The 18,550-nt window shown below is 34.7% G+C and overlaps 2 protein-coding genes and 1 long non-coding RNA gene across 4 annotated transcripts; all 3 read left to right on the top strand.

The window, feature by feature from the left end:
* Positions 1 to 3,770: 3,770 nt before the first annotated feature.
* Positions 3,771 to 4,406, top strand: LOC116165454. Its single transcript, XR_004144152.1, has 3 exons — positions 3,771 to 4,041; positions 4,101 to 4,274; positions 4,334 to 4,406. It is a non-coding gene; the product is annotated as an uncharacterized LOC116165454 (long non-coding RNA).
* Positions 4,407 to 8,483: 4,077 nt separating this feature from the next.
* On the top strand, positions 8,484 to 12,966 carry LOC116165982 (adapter molecule Crk). Of its 2 annotated transcripts, none has more exons than XM_031480777.1 (7): positions 8,484 to 8,680; positions 8,732 to 8,916; positions 8,967 to 9,089; positions 9,142 to 9,349; positions 9,398 to 9,526; positions 12,304 to 12,411; positions 12,468 to 12,966. In XM_031480777.1, the coding sequence occupies exons 2-7, from the start codon at positions 8,882 to 8,884 to the stop codon at positions 12,669 to 12,671; spliced, it is 807 nt and encodes a 268-aa protein (XP_031336637.1). In that variant the 5' UTR covers positions 8,484 to 8,680; positions 8,732 to 8,881; the 3' UTR covers positions 12,672 to 12,966. The 2 variants fall into 2 exon arrangements, with proteins under 2 accessions (XP_031336637.1, XP_031336638.1); XM_031480778.1 differs by having other exon boundaries at positions 8,484 to 8,684.
* Positions 12,967 to 16,292: 3,326 nt separating this feature from the next.
* LOC116166174 (guanine nucleotide-binding protein subunit beta-like protein 1) lies at positions 16,293 to 17,414 on the top strand. Its single transcript, XM_031481035.1, has 2 exons — positions 16,293 to 16,536; positions 16,585 to 17,414. The coding sequence occupies exons 1-2, from the start codon at positions 16,390 to 16,392 to the stop codon at positions 17,389 to 17,391; spliced, it is 954 nt and encodes a 317-aa protein (XP_031336895.1). The 5' UTR covers positions 16,293 to 16,389; the 3' UTR covers positions 17,392 to 17,414.
* The last annotated feature ends 1,136 nt before the right edge of the window (positions 17,415 to 18,550 follow it).

Here is an 18,550-nt window from a genome sequence, read left to right as displayed (position 1 = left end):
TTTTATTATGCAACCGATTCCATAGAGTTTATCATTTCATGCTAAATATTAACTAACCCCAAATTTAAATATGAATATAATCAGGATCCAGTGAGCAAAGTAGTTGTACCTCTGGAATCGACGAAATATAATTAGACACTCTGCATTTGTAATTTCTTATTGGAGAAGTACATTTTTATAGTAGAGACACAACTAAGTAGGTATATAAGTAGAAATAAAGAGGGTTTCACGTAATTATACCTACGTCGTTGTTACGTTATCATTAAAGGGATGGAGCTGAGTGAATAGCGCTCTGTAGAGTTTTAATGTAACACAATGAGAATGAAAAGAAAAATCTCTATCATCAAGTTTTAGAATCTGTTACGGGTGCTGAACATGTTTCCAATCACTGTAAACACTATTACATGAGCCAGTGTGTATTCATGTGGGATAATACTCGAACGCAGCAATTATAGGTATTATTGTGATACCCCAAGACGGGAAGGGGATTATCCCGGATTTTAACATGTAATACTACCATCCTTTAGATGTATATAAAGACTACTTTGCAAAAGTGCTTAACATCATACTACTCTGTAGACGAAGTCAAAACGAAACCCTTTTATTGTAACCAATTTATGTCCTTTATTTAAAAAAAATAATGTAAACGGAGAGTAAGTTTGTATCTAAAAATACCCCTAAAAGTGATTGCGAGCCCTTAAAATCGAACGAACCGGACCGCAAGTTGTTGCAAATGTCGCCCTAGAGACCATACAAATAATAAAACGTGCGGAAAGGATCCGGATTCAACTGTCATTTTAGTAATAACATTGAATTTTCGCTGCGAGATTGATTAAGAATATAAAAGCATGCCGGAATTTATAGCAATTTGTAACTTATCACCTTCCACAATTTATATATAAAATGATATCTTCTATTTCTTTTGGAAGTGTGAACCGAAGCCTTCTGGTATTCAAGTCATCATTTGTAAAGGATTCTTTTTGAAAGGAAAATCAATTACGAACTGAATAGTATCAAGTGAGTTAATTGTTGGCAGACTTACCCCATGGAAAAGAAATCTACTTTTTAAATTGATGTGCATGTAAATAAATTAGAATTAAAAAAGTATGTACCTACGTCATCTATAAATTAATGCACATATACCTATAACACGGGAAACAGGGAAACATTGTCAAATAATCAACCCCACAATTGAGGTGAAATGTACGAAATGATACGCGCAAGCAAAAGTTTAAGGTACATTTTATCTGTTTCATCAACAAAATTATTTTGTAGTCGACCAACGTACCTAATTAACCCCTGAAAGCTGTTATGCAGGTATGAAAAGACCAGGTTGTTACAAATGCCTAACTTGACGACACTTACTCGTATATATGCCGACCGCTAGCTCATGATTATTAATCTTGATTGCAATTGCCTTCCAGGAAAGTCGACCTTTTATCTTTTCACTTAAAAACACTCCTGCTTGACCACTGAATTGTAGTTAACAATAAGAATATCAAAAATGTGACGATACTTATATTAAATGAAATTGGAAAACCAACCCCCGCGTTTACATCCCGCCTGATTTAAATTGTTTAACCCAAGGTCCTGTCCCTACTAGAGTCGTACCTACTAATGTGGTCACTGCTTTATCCCTTAACCCTTTATTTAATGACAATAATAATAAATACTGCTATACTTCTTAAATGTAGGTGACTTGGTTTTCACGCGATTGCAAGATTTACGCTATCCGTCGGAAGACGAATTTACCATTGAAAATGAGTACATGCGCACAAAAAGTGAATTGTGGTGCCTGCTTATCTTATGCTGTCTATTTTTGTTTACTTTCCAATTTCAAGGGCAAGGAGCTCAAATTAGCGTGATTTAAAACTTCCTCTGTCAATCAAATCATTGGTGGACTACTACACGAAAACCTCAACTCTCCTCGCAACACGGTTCCAAAGCCGGAGAGTGGTCCTCAGGTTCGTCCTCTAACACAAAATCGTCAAAAAATCGTCACAAACCGGCAAAGAAGTAATAATAGTTAAAAGTCTTGTCAAACCGCCAACATCCTTCACCCTCCACAACTTCAGCACACTATAGAGTTGTGGCTGATAGGCCGTTCTGCGATAGGGTTATTTTTGCATACCTACCCTACCAAGTTTTCACCTTCCAATTGAAGAAAATATTTCTGTACATAAACTAAAAGAATGTAAGCGAGGATATTGCACAAAAATCGTATTATACAGTATAGGGTATAGGTACATCTACTCCATCACAATTTTTTCTGCATATCAAACAATTATTCTGTACGGATATGAATAAATCATACAAATACTGACGCAAAATCTTTTTCAAAACAAACACTGCACAATTATTTGCCTGTCCCTTGATGCGGCAATTGAAGTCGAATTTTAATTAACCAACTCGACAAGCAATTATCAGTGCACTTCGACCATGACGGACATTTACTTCTACAAATGTCACACTTAAAATCAATATCATTACAGTTACAGTACGTACGGGGTTCTGGATGGAATTACGAATGTCAACTTCTGACTATATAATTTACAGTATGTCGTTGAATAGTTAAATTCCTTATTCACAGCTAATAGCAACCTAATTTACTAATTCCTAAAATTATAACTGATAAAAAATCCCAATGATATTTAACGTTTAGGTAGCAAGAGAATTTAAGGAACTTGTTCGTGTATTCTTACATCTGAATAATATTTTTAAGCGTATGCGAATATCCGAAAGATATATGTCAGTTCGTCAATTAGAAATACGTTAGATATTGTACAATTATTTATTGGACGGTAGTAAGAAAAAAGGTCCTATTGAAATATATACTATATGTGTCCGTATTCGGATGCTCACCATCAAAGATATTACAAGGGACCGACAAGAAACTTTTCACAATTTGAGTGTTTTATTTTACGTTCCTTCCCTACTGTGATTCAGGTCACAGCGTTGTTTACAACTAACGTAAGGGGGCCCTGCCTTAGATGTTTTATCACGTGCCACTTTTCAAATTTAAGCGAGATCTTGTTTAGTTTTGGAATGAACAGTCATTCGGGTGGCCATTTTTAAACGTTGCCGCGTTGACTTTGTTTCCATGTTCTTGTAGTGTGAAGTTAGTGTAGAACCTGGGGGTTAAGTATGTACACTACAATATGTTCCTTGATTTTTCGATATTGAATATTCTCTAGGTTACAAAATTCCCTGGATGTACGGGAATATTCGTTTAGTCACAACCACATGTCAATTGCTGTCAAAACGGAGAATCAAAGCGTCCCATAACGTCCTCTCAATTTTTCTGTAACCGCCATTATAACCAAAACGTTATCATTAACTTCTACTTCAACTTTTTCTAACTGTTTTTGACTATTTTTCCACTTTTAACACGCCTGTTCATTGAACAATAACATTAAATAAACTCTAAAGATAATGAAATTGTAAACAAAGAAAACTTCTGCAAAATTGCATCACTTATATATCTTATCAATCTACCTAAAAGCAATAATTTTGCATATTTGATAATGACCCACATTCCCTTTAAATAAAGAAATACGAACTATTCGTAACGTCTTTCTCATTAGGCAAACTAAAATTATGCGCGGTATACCTAAATTTTGTTGTGCTGCTTCAATTCATTCAAAGGGCCATCATTCTTTAAAAAAAGGTTTAAGCTTAAAGCCTTTGTATAACTCATAAGCCCAATTCCATATATACCGTATATTTTTTCAGTAAGTTGGATTAGGTTTCATTCATTTCCAAAAAACCTTGTGAAGCCATGTCCAATTCTGACAGGATCGACATCAAATGCTTTTAACACCGCAGTACGTCGTTAAGTTTTTAATTACTATGGTTATTGCGCCGGTCCGGCATTGGGAGAACTACATTTGAAATGAAACGGTCAACTGTTTTACGCCAAGTAATAATTGATAATTCTGCATTTGCCTACCGGTAGCACTCAGCAATTGTTTATTTGTACCTACTTACGTGCGGTTGACTAAACACACGTGCAGCAAAATGTCTTCAATCTCCAAGTGCTTGGTAAGATTTTAAACGGCAATAATGTCAGATAATTAATGTAAGTACTTGATATATTTTAGGACCAAGTACAGGATATGTTAGATGACATGTACAGATTTTTGGTTATTCGTAAGACCTTAACTCAGGAAGACCTACGTATTATGTTAATTTTTGTTTCCAAAACTTTGGTGCTGCTTCGTATTCTGGTTTATTTATCCGAACTGGGTGTGGAATAAACAGGAACGTACCTAATGGTAAAACTAATGAAGGAAGTATACTGTTTATGTCTACTGATAATAATAATCGTTTGCAGAATACCTAATCCTGTCTCGCTTATAATCACAATGACGTCTTGCGAATACCTTTCATAATAAATAATAAACCACGCTTATATGTGTTGTTAATTACCTACCTGAAGTTCAGAATTAAGGAAATGAAAGAAGCGACATGGAAGTTTTTAACATTTAGGTACATTTTTTTAATTGCGTAATTCAAATTAGTTCATGTTTAATTTGTGATGCGCCTCTGAGAAGAACCGTTTGCCAAAAAGTATTATTTCTAATATATAAAATGAAAAAAAACAATTAGGTATATCATATCAGTTTTGTGCTCTTTAAAACAAAAATAGAATCCAAATGTTATTACTTCCATAAGACTTTGATTGCTTTCCAGTCCTTAGCTGTTCGATTTTGTCAGTAAATCTCTGTGATTCATATCAAAGGTCTTTTGAATACCTAGGTATGTATTACAAAAAGGCTTTAATTCGATTACAAAGAAATTGAGTTGTGATTTCAGTTTCTAATTCCATTGCATGAATCAAAATTCAAAATCCTCTCAAATGACCATGAACTTCATTTTGAATAGTTCACCATAGAAGTTCCAGGTATAGGGTCCCTGGCCCCAAAGCCAAAATAGCCATAACCATACATCAAATGTTTCAAGCAAAAAACCGATTTCTACACAAATAAAATCCAAATGTTATGCTCTTTCACATCACTTTTGATGTTGTCGTTCAATCATAACAATTTTGGATTCTACAAGCCGATTGGTAGAATCATAGAGGAAAATTGTATTTCCTCTATAGTAGCGAATAATTTTGCTTTAGCAGGAGCCCCGTTCAGATTTATAAAAAGCGTTAGTTGTCAACAGCGCCATGACCTGAACTACGGTAGGGAAGGAACGCAAAATAAAACACTATGATAGCCCATAATTTGTAATTTAAGAAAGTCTTTGCATTTAAATTAGTTATTTAAATAGTCAATAATCTCCAATCAACAATTAAATGCATTAATATTGATAATAAAGCATTATAAATATAAATCATACTTCATATACACAAAACATCATAGCAGATACAGGTTAAAAGCAAGTTGCAAAACGAAGAAGTAGTTAGAGCACAGATTTAGAGTGTTTAAATCTGTGGTTAGAGTACAATCAGGTAACGACCTGTACACCAGGTAACTCAACTTTGGTGTATGAAAACACTTCTGTTAAAAGCAACGTGAAAAATTTCATGGCCTTGGGTGGCAAATTCACATGTGGAAATTAGTGAATCCCAACTCACATCGCACATAGATTCTAAATCGAAGAGTTTTATTAGCAGAGCCCACCCCTGGCACTTGTAACTTGTCCCTCGTTAAAGCCTACATTTGAGATTCGAGATCAATTTGGTACAGGATTCTCGGGTCTCTTTACGTAGAAAAGCGTTACTTTACATACAACAAGTCCATACACATATCAAGCAATTCGATAACTTCAAATTTAATTAAACGAATAATCAAAAATATAAATTTAACTTCGGGCCAAGACCATCTAATCAAAACATATTACTTCTCTTCTCTTTGCCTTACTTCTCAAATATGTTTTCAATTTCTTTAATCTTTCGGTAGTTCCTCCTTTCGCTTTTGCCATTTTTTTCCTTGATGCCCATCTTACTTAATTTCCTCCGCGCGACATCTAACGTTAATCAAATGAACCGGATGCTTTCTGACGCGACTTAAATCAGGAAATTATATTATTACCAGATTTGTATCTTAGAGAGCCAAGCGTGTGGCGATATCATATATGTATAATATACATATATGGGCGATATCATTGGAAAGTATTGCAATACTATTACGTGTTCTACATTTATGAGTAAAAGTGGAAACACTCAATTGCTTTTAATTACGACAGATGTCAGAGAGATATTTAGTTATACCATTGAGTAATTCCTTCACTCAACGGTTATACCATTGAGTAATTAAATAGGAATTCCCTCAACGGTTATACCCAATACCCTTAGACATATGCCTTAGAGTAAGATCTTTATTTCTTACTCTGAGGTTATACTGTTCAGTGAAGGATCTAGGGTTATACCAACGAGGTATTTTATCTCCTTGATTTTTACACTTCCTATGAAAATAAAAAACAAAAATTGTGCAATTCGTAGCGCATCCAAATAAATAAAAATGCGCTATAGTGGCCACTTTGTCCGCCCGTCCGTCTATTCTGTTGAGACACCTGAAAATGGCCGGATTTTCTGATTCCTCGACTATTCGTGGGTTGGTGTCGGTGTCCACCTGATTGGTCTAGCAGATCCCCATAGCCCTTTCTTTTTGCTTTGTAAGATCGTTATTTTATCCATAACTTTTGACGTAGTGATCGGATCTTCGCCTACCTATTCTATTAGATTTTGATCTGTTGAATCCAAATCGACCCGATTTTTGAAAATCGGACGAGTAGGTCAAAAGTTACAGCCCTTTTTTTTTCTTTTCAAAACGACATCAGCTAGAAATACGTTAGCCTCGAAACAATGTTATCATTATCAGCAATTTTTTCAACAATTTTCATCTGTATATGAAGGAAATAGTGTCTTCATAAGGCATTGCTGATTTTGAATTTGTTCAGTTCATACAATTGTTAAAAGTGCTTTCATCTGGGAATATAGTATACCTTCTGGACTGGAGAAGGTCCGGCTCATTAACCATGTATTTCATGTACCTTATGTAAGAGTCGGAATTATATGTTTCACAAATGGAAAAGGAGTGAAGTCGCTGTGAACTCTATTTGAGCTGGCCATTATTTGGCTTATCAAATGCGTATTAAATTATAACTTCAGATTTAAATTATTCAAATTCACGAGTTACTTCCTCGGATTTGTTAATTTTTGTATATTGTAGATGTGATTAGCGTTTTCCGCAGTTACCTCTGTTGCTCCAGATTTCCCTCTATACTTACCCTCTGTGAACAATGTTTCGGTTCTCGGTTCTTTTGTCCGATGAGTTCAATGGAAACATCACATTTCTTTGGCTTATTTAAATTCCTTCTTTCTAAATTTGTAGGAACTCTTTCTCCATTTTGATACAATTTATATTTTTGATAAATTTATTCAATAACTTTCTTTTGTTTTTCAAATTCAATAAGTGTGTTATTGGTGTTCCACCTTTCCGATAATAAGCTGGGGTACGAGTGTGTGCAACCTGGTCTTTCACAACGTAGGGAATCCAACCAGTTTTGAGTGTGAGGTTTGTACGAGCGTGTTCCAACAGTGGTTTTTTTTCCGCTTTTGTTAGCAAGGGTCGACTTTGGGGTACATCACAGTGTCTACGATCGGAAGGATCTTACGCACTCTAATCTAAAGAATCTGAACAATTTGACAGGATTAGGAGAATCATCTGAAATGAAACAAACCAAAACATCTTAATAATCTGAAAGACCTGATATAATGTGAAGAATCCGCAGAAAAGAATTGAAGATTAAATAAAAGATTCTAAGAAATCAAAGCATATGAAAGATCCGAAATGAAGAATTAGAAGAAGAAATCCAATAATCTAAAGAACTTTCTAAAATTGCAGAAGTCGAAAAATCCAAAAATTGTACAAATAATCAGATAAGTGCAGTATTGGGGGTTGCGGTCAGAATTGGAAGTTGGGTGTTTTGTCGTTGTGGTCAAAACTGGTACAGCGTAATTTTTAAACACCATTCCGACGGCATTAATTTAAATTTTCTACCGCTACATCTTTCATGCATTTTTTAGAAATGTACGGCTTGAAACCAAACTATAGACTCGCCCGCCCCTGTATCTTTGGTAGAATTAAGGATATGATTATTAAACTTTGTTGGGTTATATTATGAGTAAAAACGAATTGAATACTCGAAATATCACTTTCGGCATAGTATTGTATATTATGCTTTCGGTTTAACCGGCCGTTGCCTAAATTTCGAGATTTAAATGTTACACTTCGTATACTTATTTTTGTATTCTACAATGTTACACCTAATACTATTTCAACATGATATAACAAAAATAAATAAATATTTAACTTTTATAACCAATCGTAGATTATGTATTTGAAAAATATATACATGGCGAATCAAAATATCCACGTTAGCCACTGATGTGATTTCAAATATCGTCTGTGGGTGTACGCTTCGATAGTAAAGTGCAGTGTTACCAACGTTCTTAGAATTTTAGTGGGCTTCACTAAATGCAGCCATTTTTCCTGTATTTAATAAACCCTCAATTTTAATAATTATTTCAACAAAGTTATTATTTTAAACGACAATTATAAAGTTATTATGAAATTAAGATGTCTTAACGGATCATCAAAGGCCACCATTTTTAAATCGTTAAAGGATAACTCACTTAAAAGTAACTTTTTGGGTCTATAAATAAAATGTAGGTAAGTAATAAACCCTAAACTCTGAAGACTATTTATTTTCTTTACAGATTTATTTTGTCATGTAACTCAAGACAATGGTATTACATAATGTACGCATGCAGTGCACGATCTACGATGAAAATGCAGCTGTTCTTATATCATTCTCCAGTATAAGTGCATTTACATTTATAGGTTATAATACTGTTGTGTAAACTAGGATGGCCTGCACATTTGATCCTGAAGATAAGTCGAGGTATTAGCAATTGAATGTGAAAGCGTTCGCTAACGAACGGTATGTTTCAGTTGGTACTTTGGATCGATGAGTAGGCAAGATGCGACAGATTTGTTATTAGCAGAGAAAGAAGGTGGGGTTTTTCTTGTCAGGGATAGTTCGACAAGTGTAGGTGATTATGTGCTGTGTGTCAGGTAAACCGTCTCGACTATAACATTTAGGCAACTGTGTTTGGACACTTTTTAGGGAGGACAGTAAAGTTAGTCACTATATCATAAATAAAATGCAACAGAACGATCAATTAATACGATACCGAATCGGAGATCAAATATTTAACGATTTACCTACGTTATTACAATTTTATAAGTTGCATTATTTAGATACAACGCCGCTTATACGTCCCGCGCCTAGAAAAACTGAACGTGTTATTGCGAAGTATGATTTTGAGGGACAGGTACGGTGCTGCTTACGTTTTAGACAGTCCAATTTTATATTATTACAGGATCAAGATGATCTACCATTCAAAAAAGGTGAAATTTTAACTATTATTTCCAAGGATGAAGAGCAATGGTGGACGGCTAAGAATAATCACGGTATTAAAGGATCAATACCTGTACCATATGTTCAAAAGGTAATGGCTCACCCTTCTCGAATATGTTAACTGTATGGTTAGGCATCCTACATACATCAAACTTGATTTGTGAGATCAATTCTAAATTCCTTTTTTTTGCTTGAGTCACAACTTGCAAATGGAAATGCATTGTATTATGAATGTCCAAAGCACTTCTCTTTGCAGAATAATATTCGTAAAATATTTGCTATGGATTAAAAGGGGACCCATAATATTACAGAATTGATGTCTTCGTGACCAAATGTATCAGATATATTATTATGTGTGTATAATTTAATTTTTCCTTGGGTATACATTCCTATAATATGGAAAAGATCACAATTTTTTGGTTTTACTTTTGGGCAGTCTGAATAATGTGTTTTTAGTGATAAGTTTAAAAGTATTTAAAAAGGTTATAGTAATGCTACTACAGGAAATGATATGGTAAGTACAGTTTATACAGGTTTATTTAGGAAGTTGAAGATAGGTATACTTAGGATAGTTAAATGAAACATGTCTAAAATTTTCTGGAGAATCCGAAAATATGTATATAGTTTTGTCAAATGGTACATGAGAAGGACTGGAAGTGGAAAGTTCTGGTCTAATTGTTGTTAGGGTTTTTTTTTATGTTTTTTGGTGTGCTGAACACAAATCTGAAGTTATTCAACAAACAATTTTCCTGCAAATATGACAAATCATCAAAAAACCATTTCCAACTTATAACTTGCAAAGCAAGCTATTTACGCAAAGAGTGGTTTTGTTATAGAATAAAGAGGAGAAAATTACCTAAAATTTATGTCTCTTAACATATTGCTTTGTCAACTTTCCACCTCTAGCGTTTAGTGGATTAATACGGGTATTTCTATTTAAGGAAAATATATCTTTTTCTGCCATGCTTTTTGGAGCACCCTGTATACCTACATTTTGTGCCAAAATATGCGCAATACCAAAACAAAATCAACGAGGTTGGAGCGTATTTCCTAACACGCCTCCATTTGTTTATTAATTTTATGCCTTATTAAATCACTACCTCTCAATATACAGTGCCTTCACAATAGGAAGAAATTGATTTTAAATTCTAGTTCCTAGAAAAATCCTTGAACCCGACGATTAGTATGTTTTACTTGCACTTAAAAATTTTATATACAGGGTGTCCCATGTATGGTGTCAGCATTAATCTTTCCCCTAAGCTTGTACACTTTTTACGCTTAGAAGAAACCTACAGGGAACTTTTCTCTCCCTTATTATCAATTAATTTGATACAAATCTGATTCATGCAATTGGAAGTCGGTTCCTTTAGGAATATTATGATTATGTTAAACAAGATACCTATACAGATTCCTAAAAATAATCAACCAATACTTTGTAGAAATCAAAAATTTAAAGTAACTTACAGCTGTTAATGAGACTGGCGTTCCTCCCTTGGAAAAGGAAACTTCAACATATTGAGAATGGATCACTTCGTGACGATACAGCTGAACTTTTTATACCGCCCTGGTAATATCGACTTCTTGTTGAATGAAAATTTCAGTGTGATGTTGTTCGTATTAATTGAGAATTGTATCAGATTTTCGAAAGCATTGATCGAGAATCTTGTGTAGCCACAGGAATAAAAATCCAATTCTCCTCGTTTATTAATTGGGTTTTACTGTGAGCAAATTGCACTAATTAATTGTCTTTAAATTTTTACCGCATGCCGCTGATAAATAGCACAGTGCGTCTCGGAATGAGGTATACGATAAAATTGTCGCAAATGAAATTGTCGAAGTCAAACTGCAAATCTCAGCTTTTCTGTTTCCTTGGCTATTTGTATTTGCCAGCGGAAAAATCCGAAAACAGGACCTAGTGGAACCTGTGAGCTCGCGTGTTTTTCTACACATGCCTGCATACATTCTAAAGCCCCTCTACCTCACCATCGCAACGGTTATTAGAACTGGCAACACGGTCGCGCTCGCGATTTTCTACTTAACTGTGCACATGCGAAAGATTTGACTCTTCCCCTCAACGAACTCAGTTCAGTCACAAGGTAAGGTATCCCTGGGTTCAATTTTTTTGCATGGAAAATTTTTTCCCCCAATTCAGGGGAGTTCGACATTAGGTTATTTGTAGATTTGAGATTTTTTTTAATTTTTTTGAAAAGTAAACACAAAAATGCTTCAGACATGCGCAGTGTATGGAATGGTGTGGACGATTAAGGCAAACGTGCGTTTTATTCCCAACTCGTACCATTTATATCGTTCTTATCTCCATACATACTTTCGTTCACGTTTAATATGAAGCGGTAAATTTTTTAATTTTGTTGACCAAAATAATTTTTAAAACTGCAAAGCCATCACCCAATACAGACAACAAGGTCGCCGTTTCCAAATCATATATTTTTTTATTTACTTTGGTAAATTGTTCAAACCCTGTATCTATTGAGGCCACTTTCTGCTTTTTAGGTTAAAATTTTTTATTTTGAGGTAGGTGGATTTTTAAGATTTACTCAATTATAGCATTTACTATTTTGATATCGCTGGGCCAAATGTTTTGTACGCCTGTACCGCAAAGAGTCGTACTGTTATAGGTTCAATGTTAAAGTATTTGTTAGTATGAAACAATGAATTTAACATTATACATACATAACAGTTTAGGGTCTGCCTACATTCCAAACCCTTCTGAAATACTGAACCTGTATACTGAGTGCATTGCTGTAACCCATTAAATACATCATGTTGTTCATCTCTGAACATATGAAAAGCAAAAAAAATTAAAATTGACATTTCTAATAGCACAATGTTGATACATGTAATTTTCAGTACGAAGATAGTCAACAGTTTGTTGATATGAATAGACCGGGATCAGGTGGTCCCGTCCCAACAATGACGCAACAAGCTGAAGCGGCGATGAAACGAAATCAAATGCAGGTAAATGAAATAGTGTACCATTATATATACCTGTGTTAATTGACTTTTATTTTCAGCGAAAACTACCAGCCATGGCCAGGGTGAAACAAGTTAGGGTTCCAAATGCTTACGATAAAACGGCACTAAAATTAGAAGTAGGGGATATCATAAGGGTTACTAAGACGAATATAAATGGGCAGTGGGAAGGGGAATTAAACGGCAAAATTGGTCATTTTCCATTTACGCATGTCGAATTTTTAGATACAGAAAACGATAGTTAGTGGTCCGCTTCGAAATTTAATTAAATTCGCTATTCGCATATAACATATTTAGATATTCAATATATATTTGCAATAATCAATTTTCGGTTGCAACTAAATGATGAACATACTACTTACGTACTTTTAAGTAATTTATGTTATTACGTACATATCAGTACAGGAATAACTTGAAAGGATTATCTAATGGTCCACGTTAAATGTTAATTTATTGTGTAAGAATGCTATATGATGATATAAAGGAGTAGTCCTTTGCCGATTTTCGTGTATATTTTAAAATAGAGTTATTGTAAATTGTGTTCTGTGTTTATTCTGTAAAGCAAAATCATGTTTGCCGGCCTATTTCATGTTTTACTAAATGTCTGCTAATAATAAGTGCGTTTTCAATTGTGTAATTTTAAAGTTTATATTTCTTCCAATACGCAGTGTTTCCCCAGTCTTAGCTATCCTTGTACGAAACGCAACAACATTTTGTATTTATGTGTAGTAGAAAGTGGATTAAGCATAGAAGTATGGAATACCAAAGATAAAGTAGGGCAAGTTAACTTTTAACGCTCAACCTAGCCGAGATCAATACAATATTGCCTTCATATTTGGTCGCTTTATTCTATGATGATATCACTGAAAGCATGGGATACTAACAATAATGGTCTTTATTCTTTACCCTTCATAGAAGACAAAAAAGAAAACAAACATTTACAAAATGAATAATTATATGCTTATACAGTGCCCTATGTCTACTTTTAAATTACAAAATCCGCCTGAAGGGCGCCTAATTTTATGCTACCAAACTAACCTTAAAACAAATAAAGATCTGGTTGTCACATTAATTTGAATATTGTTGCTTTGGGTTGCGATGTTAGTATTCAACTGTAGAAAAAGTTGATATCAATTGGTATAGTGCCAGTCACAGGAGCATAAGGAGATTTATGTTCTGTAACAATATTCAAACTAATTAAGCCACATGTTTATGGTTTAAAAAGTTATTTTGGATGTATAAAATTAGGTGCCCTTCAGAAGCATTTTGTAGACATAAGGAAAAACATTACACACAAATCCCTATGTCTACTTCTTAATAAATTATACGAAAATAACAAAAATTGACAACGGATGCGGAATCGCAAGATATTAATTCAAATGACAGCCGATGAGAATCTTTAGTGCTGTTGACTATCCATGTTGCTGCTGTAGTTTGGTAGATAATAATATATATTTTATTTCCCATCTAACAGCAGAGCCTAATTACAGATGAGAAAGTGAAGATGTTAATAGGTTTGTATTATTGGAAAAGGTATAGGTGTAGTCCCAGAAATTCATTTACAAACAACAAATAATTTGGAAAATTCCAAAAATAAAATTAAATAGTTCGCACAAAAGTTGAGGCTTCTTAGCAGAGCTTCCGCCATCTGTGTTATTATGTGTAACGTTTGTTAGTGATTACAGGTAAAAAAAATTAACGTGGAGATGAGATTAAGATCTTATTGTAATCTGATGTTACAAAATTTGACGCGCACATAGACATTGGAACAAAATTAACAATAGATCACCATTCGAAAAAAATGCTGTTAAAATACAACTCGTTCTTTTTTTTCGTTTATTAACGTCGTTTATAATTTTGTATTGCTGTCTGTCTGTCCGTGTGCACGATAACTTTGGGTAGAAACGTCCGATTGCTTTGCAAATTGATACACATGTTCTTCGGGATATATGAAAGGTCGCTATTGTTTTTGGCTGCGTAGACTAACGGGCCAAAAAGTTACCGCCCAAAAACTGCCCAAACCTCCAAACGGGTTTCTCTTATGATTCTTACAAAGAACATATGAATTTTCGGTTTTCTGTGTTAGTAAATATTTCTTAAACTTCAGGCAACTATGCACATGCAAAAAATATTGCGCATGCGCATTACAACTTTTATATTTGCCCAATTCCAATTTTTTTTTGTTAAGATATTTAATGGAAATTTTGTATGTAGGCACCTCGAATAAAAGTAAAACTAATGTCGAATCAAAAAATTTGTTTTGGACATGAGCAGTCGGGTTTTTTTTATTTGTTAAGATATTTAAATGAAATTTTGTATATAGGCACCTCGAATAAAAGGAAAACTGATACCGATCAAAAAATTTGTTTTGCGCATGCAAACTATAATGCCGATTCAAAAGTGTTTACAAGCCACGCTGGTGGGACAGAATCAACCCCTTAAGGTGTATTGTAAAAGTGATGTATGTGTGAAGATCTCGAGGATCGTTCGGCATTCAGTTGTATCGGATTTTTCTGTTCGCATTATCATGAGAGAAGAGTTACAACAGGATCAAACTTCACCTAAATTTAATAATTTGTGGGGTCCTTTGATACCTACAACCTACTCCTTTAGGTGCGTTCGTTTATACGTTCTGCTGATCACTCTTTTTGCTCTAAAGCGTTCGTTTATTGGTGCACCAGAAAAAGATTAACTCCGTATCGTATTTTTATTACAAAACAGAGTGAAAGATGTTAAGGCTGGACAGTACACCTGTTTCGTTACTCGAAAACGCTTGATTTCGTTCCACGATATCTGAATTCTGAGTGAAGATGAAGAAGGGATCCAATATTCCTGTGAAAGGTGAATGCTTTAGCTAGACTAACACACCGGGGTTTACTAAAATGTTTTAAAATAATTTTTTTTAAGGGTAACCTCGAGGGCCGATGGGTGCCATATTTTGGAAAAAAAAGGAAATAAATTTTCCTGGCGTTATTACCTAAGATATTAAGTTTACGAACTTATCTCTAATTTGGAAATTGTGCCAACTTCATTTATATACTATAAGTTATCTTGGAAAAACAATTTAAAAGTTTTCCGCAAAAGCGCGAAAAGATAGCTTCCGTTTCTGCCATCAATCACAAATTAATATTATAAATGGTCATATTTGGCGATTGACAATAGGCAACTCTACTCCGTTCTGTATGTACTATCCAGCTTTAACTGCAAGCACTCCATCCCATGACGGAGCGCAATAGACGGGATCACGTGGTCATGCTTATTTTAACTTAAAAATTAGCATTTGTATCTACTCTGATTGACTGTTTTTGTTTGCCTTTTATATCATAAAGATAATTTGGACATCATTTGCGCCTACAATGAATATTTCTACACATTGCCATTGATGTAGTACTTGGCCAGCCAAAATGTACAAAATTTGGAGGTTATGGTTAAGCTCCATCCGCTGCATATCGTTGGTTTATTGTACAGTTAATTCGATCCAGTGGTCACTGATCACGTGACCTCTTGCACCGTCCGCTCTGCTCACTCCTAAAACGGATAATCGAACGCACCTTTTGTATCTGTGTAAACGGTTGGCAAATCACTTTGGTGTGGATGTGGCACTGTCCAGTTTTTGTTGAGGAGCTTCGCGACTGACCGACTGTCAACAGTTCAAACCCGCATTCTGCGACTTTTCGTATAATTAAAAACGATTACGCAAAAATAAACATTTTACTTTAGTAATTTGTTATTTATCACAGCAAATCATGTTCTACAAACAAAAACAAATGTCATCTTTGGGTGACGGGAGCCGGGCTTGTACCGACGCCCGTGTTACGCTACTGACTCTCCTACACTTTATCTTACCGTCCGTCGATGGTATATGAACCACTACCGTTAACGGTTTTTTTCGTCCATAGCCAAACTTTTCGTTTCCAAACTTTTAGTTTCGTTGTAATTCCAGATCTTATTTATTGATAAATTATGGCTCTCTTACCACCAGACCCCTTATTTATACTTCGAAGTGACATGGGGCTCATTCATAATATAGAGTTTGTATTCGACGGGTTCAGTACATCTCATTTATTAGCCGCCAATGAAGAAGGTTACATTTACTTATGGGATTTGAAGGTATAACATTTATTGCTCTGGTTAATGAAGTAAAGGTTGCATTTGCAGACAAATAGGTCCACACGTAAAGAAAAACTCGGGGCTTCCATTCAAGCAATTCATTATGTACCGCCGTATCTAATTAGTCAAGAAAAGTCGGGCGCCATTAAATTATGGCATATGGAAATGACGGCAAACTGTACATTGTTGAAAGAGTATATGTCCGACGGTGCCTATTGCCGTAGCATCGTTATCAATAATACTCTAATTGTTCCACAAGTAAATAGTCAGGTGGAAGCGATTAATCTACAAACCTTTGAAAAGATCAGAATGTATACCCCTTTACTCGCTTCTCCTTCAGAGAAATTGGGGTACACCATGGCCTTAGAGAAAGTGGAAATTGGAGCTGCTGTGTATGTTTTAGCAGGTTACGAGACTGGTGATCTTATTTTATGGAATTTTCTAACTGGGGAGCAGAAAGTACGTGCACTATTCAAAGAGCACATAATGTCAATTGCATTTGATTCTGTAACGGGGAAGGGGGTCTGTGGGAACTCTTCAAACTTGCTCCAAGTTTTTACTATTGACAAAGACTTTAAGATAAAATTAAAGTGTGAGATATTATTATCGAGTGAAGGTTGTAGTGTTGTAAAATTAAGGCAAGATCGTAAAATACTCGCTTGTGGAGGGTGGGACGGCCGTTTAAGATTGTTTTCTTGGAGAAGTCTAAGGCCACTTGTTGTTTTACGTCAGCATAAAAATGCAATAACCGATGTCATATTTTCACCAAAAATTGTACCTGAATGGGATTGTAGGCTTATGTGTGCATCGGGAGGAGAGGGCTTAATCTCTTTATGGAATTTGTATAACCAGTGAGATATGTATTTATTACAGGCATTACTTTTGTTACTTCTCGTTTTAGTTTTTAAGATATAATTTGTTCCATTTGTACTTTAAAGTTTATGTTTTGAGTAGATACTTCTTCAATGTGATATATTTGCTATGTCTTTAACATGACACAAATTTGAAATGTGATGAATTTTCCATTCGTATGGAATTTGTACAATTAGTTATAGTCTTGTTTTGATAAGTTCAAATATGTAGTTCCTTGTTCGTTCATTAAAGATTATTTTTCAAATGTTCGTTCAGTTACTGTAATCATGGTTTTAAAGTTGAGAGTTCTGCTGTGGAAGTCGCTCTAGCCAAGGCACATTAAAAGTTGTGAAAAGTTATGCACTGGAAAAAAATATTATAAAACTTGGAAATATTCTAGATACCCAAGGAAACTTTTTACCAATGTAGACTGTGCAGAAAACGCTTTGACTTGTCTAAAGCCTTTACGTCTTTCTTTGTTTTCTAATAGTGTGGAAACCGTGTAAATGCTTCCAAGAGACTTTAGGCCCATTTTTAAATCTTCAAGAGCTTTGTAGGTCGTGTCCATAACTAGAGAGAGATTTACAAGAGTTCAGAAAGATCTGAAAATGGCAAAGAAAGCTGCCAAAATGACCTGACCCAGACAGTTTTGCTGGGGGGACTGGGTCTCGAACACTGTATATTGTGTAAAGTACGATTAACACTCTGGAAAAGGTTTGAAAAGGCTTCCAAAATTGAAAATTCAGAACCCAACTATACGGTTTTCGTCACTTAAGATGAAATATTCACTGCAAAAACTGACCAAAAAAATTAATTCTTTAACGCCCTCTTAAAGGTGCGGTAATGAGTCGAACATGCAAACGCCCCCGGTAATTTATGAGCTGACAGACTTTTTCGCGGCACTACGCAATTGTTTAAAAAATCGCTCGTGAGCTCTGTCGCAGCGCGTTATAGTGTTTCCTGGAAGTGATAAATAAATGCAAACAAATTCAAATTAATTCCCCTCAATTCAGAATAATTCACGTTAATTCAAATGAATTCACACTAATTCAGATTATTCCACATTAATTCAAATTAATTCACGTTAATTCAAATTTAGTCCAGACGTTATATAATATTTTTTTACAAAAAAAATTAGTTACCGATTCAACCCGGTTTTTCA

The sequence above is a fragment of the Photinus pyralis genome, unplaced genomic scaffold (assembly GCF_008802855.1).
Source record: "Photinus pyralis isolate 1611_PpyrPB1 unplaced genomic scaffold, Ppyr1.3 Ppyr1.4_LG3a, whole genome shotgun sequence".
Taxonomy (NCBI): domain Eukaryota; kingdom Metazoa; phylum Arthropoda; class Insecta; order Coleoptera; family Lampyridae; genus Photinus; species Photinus pyralis.
Note: the sequence above shows the minus strand (reverse complement) of the source record. Positions and strands in the feature narration are given on the sequence as shown.

What these genes read in the sequence shown, in the direction of transcription:
- LOC116165982 (XM_031480777.1), top strand. Translation starts at nt 8,882, where the DNA reads ATGGCCTGCACATTTGATCCTGAAGATAAGTCGAG. An exon ending in GATCCTGAAGATAAGTCGAG is followed by an intron (nt 8,917 to 8,966) that starts GTATTAGCAATT and finishes GGTATGTTTCAG; the next exon opens with TTGGTACTTTGGATCGATGA. An exon ending in GATTATGTGCTGTGTGTCAG is followed by an intron (nt 9,090 to 9,141) that starts GTAAACCGTCTC and finishes GACACTTTTTAG; the next exon opens with GGAGGACAGTAAAGTTAGTC.
- LOC116166174 (XM_031481035.1), top strand. Translation starts at nt 16,390, where the DNA reads ATGGCTCTCTTACCACCAGACCCCTTATTTATACTTCGAAGTGACATG. An exon ending in TTTACTTATGGGATTTGAAG is followed by an intron (nt 16,537 to 16,584) that starts GTATAACATTTA and finishes TTGCATTTGCAG; the next exon opens with ACAAATAGGTCCACACGTAA.